Raw genomic sequence first — 1504 nt, 5'->3', positions numbered from 1 at the left:
AACATAAAGTGGGCGTTAGCTGTTTAAAAAGACAGTATTTCCTTCTCTTTACATTTGAAGGGACTATACTGCAACCAAATAATAAAAGCTAAACTTCTAATGGGCAATATTTTTATTTCATGTCATAAGAAACTCAATAAAAATGAAAAAATTAAAATTTTATTACTGTCATTGAGCATCCAGGTATAAACGAAAATGCACTGAACCACACCAAGCACTGGACAACGTATTCAGTTCACATTACATTTCCTTTCCAACTTGAAGATGACATAAACCTCCACATACTAATATGTGCTAAAATGTAATTATTTAAATTACATATCTGAGCTGCTTGTAATACATTAGGAGTTATTGGATATAAACTTAAAAATATACGGTGACATCATAAATCTGGCATATGAGGTCTACGCATCCTCAGGCCACTTCTTTTTTACTATAGTCTTTTGCAAATAGTTTTACACAAGATTCGACTAAAAGAAACGAGTTTAAAATTACTTCTTGATTATCTTGCAGTTTTGCTGTGTAGCCATTAGCACACGTATTATATTGGTTTACTTACTGAAATTATATTATAATTTGAGGGAAACTGGCAAGTTAGCTCTGCACCTCCTGGGACCATCCTGTACCTGCCATAGCCGGCTCGAATACGGGTTGGTTTTCCACTGCTTGCTGGTTCCCACCTCCTATAAGGTGACAGAAATATATGATAGTAAAACAAAGTTTTTTTTTATGTAATATACAAATAAAGTTATAGTAGTAAAAATACGGTTGAATCCTCGTTTAACCAGCTCTTTCTAAACTGGCTCTCCAAATTAACCGGTGGTAATATGGAAAGGAAATAAATATAGTGCTGAGGAAATAATAAATCCGATAAAATAAAAAAAATAACTGACTTTGTGACTGCTAAATAACATTTAAAAATTGTTTGCACATTTAAATTAGTTAATATATCATTTTTTCTTTTTTTTTTTTTTTTTTTGCTTCCTCCCTACTGAAGGTAGAGGGAAGCTTTTTGTTCTTGCAGGGAATGAATGTGTTATAGAAAATAATTTAAGCATAAAATTAAGTTTTTTCTTGAGGAAATTAGGATATTTAAAGCTTCAAGAAGGTTAATAGCCAAGTGAAAAGAGCAATGATGTTAATTGTGATTAGTATGGTGTAACAAAAGAGGTGTGTCCTTGCTGGCGGTACGCCATTACCCAGTCTTGTCCTTCCTCTATCTCGGCCAGCTTCAATTTTTCTAGATCGTCTCTTGTCTAACAATTGGCTTGTTGTACATCAGTTCCTCCGTCCTTGCCAGGGAGTACTCTCTGAGGTACGACCCTCTGTGCAAACAGGGGGTCATTAAGCTTGAAATATTGTTGCAGTATGAGTCACATGACCTCAACGGCATCTTCACGTACTGATGAAGTTTAATTAATACTACATTTCACTTTTGGATTTATCATTTTCAGTACTGAAATTATGTAACTAACCAACAAAAAAAAAAATTAAATTGTCCCCC

The 1504-nt window shown here is 33.8% G+C and overlaps 1 protein-coding gene and 1 long non-coding RNA gene across 2 annotated transcripts in view; one reads left to right on the top strand and one right to left on the bottom strand.

The window, feature by feature from the left end:
- Positions 1 to 1504, bottom strand: part of LOC136796228 (uncharacterized) — a gene marked incomplete at its 3' end in the record, with an annotated part of 37121 nt that overhangs the window by 10805 nt on the left and 24812 nt on the right. Inside the window, 1 exon segment of the mRNA XM_067049287.1 lies at positions 560 to 683. Coding sequence (XP_066905388.1) covers positions 560 to 683 — 124 coding nt within the window.
- LOC136796229 (uncharacterized) overlaps positions 1 to 1504 on the top strand; it is a 34486-nt gene that overhangs the window by 19265 nt on the left and 13717 nt on the right. The window lies entirely within an intron of this gene.

The sequence above is a fragment of the Halyomorpha halys genome, unplaced genomic scaffold (genome assembly GCF_000696795.3).
Source record: "Halyomorpha halys isolate HHAL.00 unplaced genomic scaffold, Hhal_1.1 Scaffold6.1, whole genome shotgun sequence".
NCBI classification, from domain to species: domain Eukaryota; kingdom Metazoa; phylum Arthropoda; class Insecta; order Hemiptera; family Pentatomidae; genus Halyomorpha; species Halyomorpha halys.
Note: the sequence above shows the minus strand (reverse complement) of the source record. Positions and strands in the feature narration are given on the sequence as shown.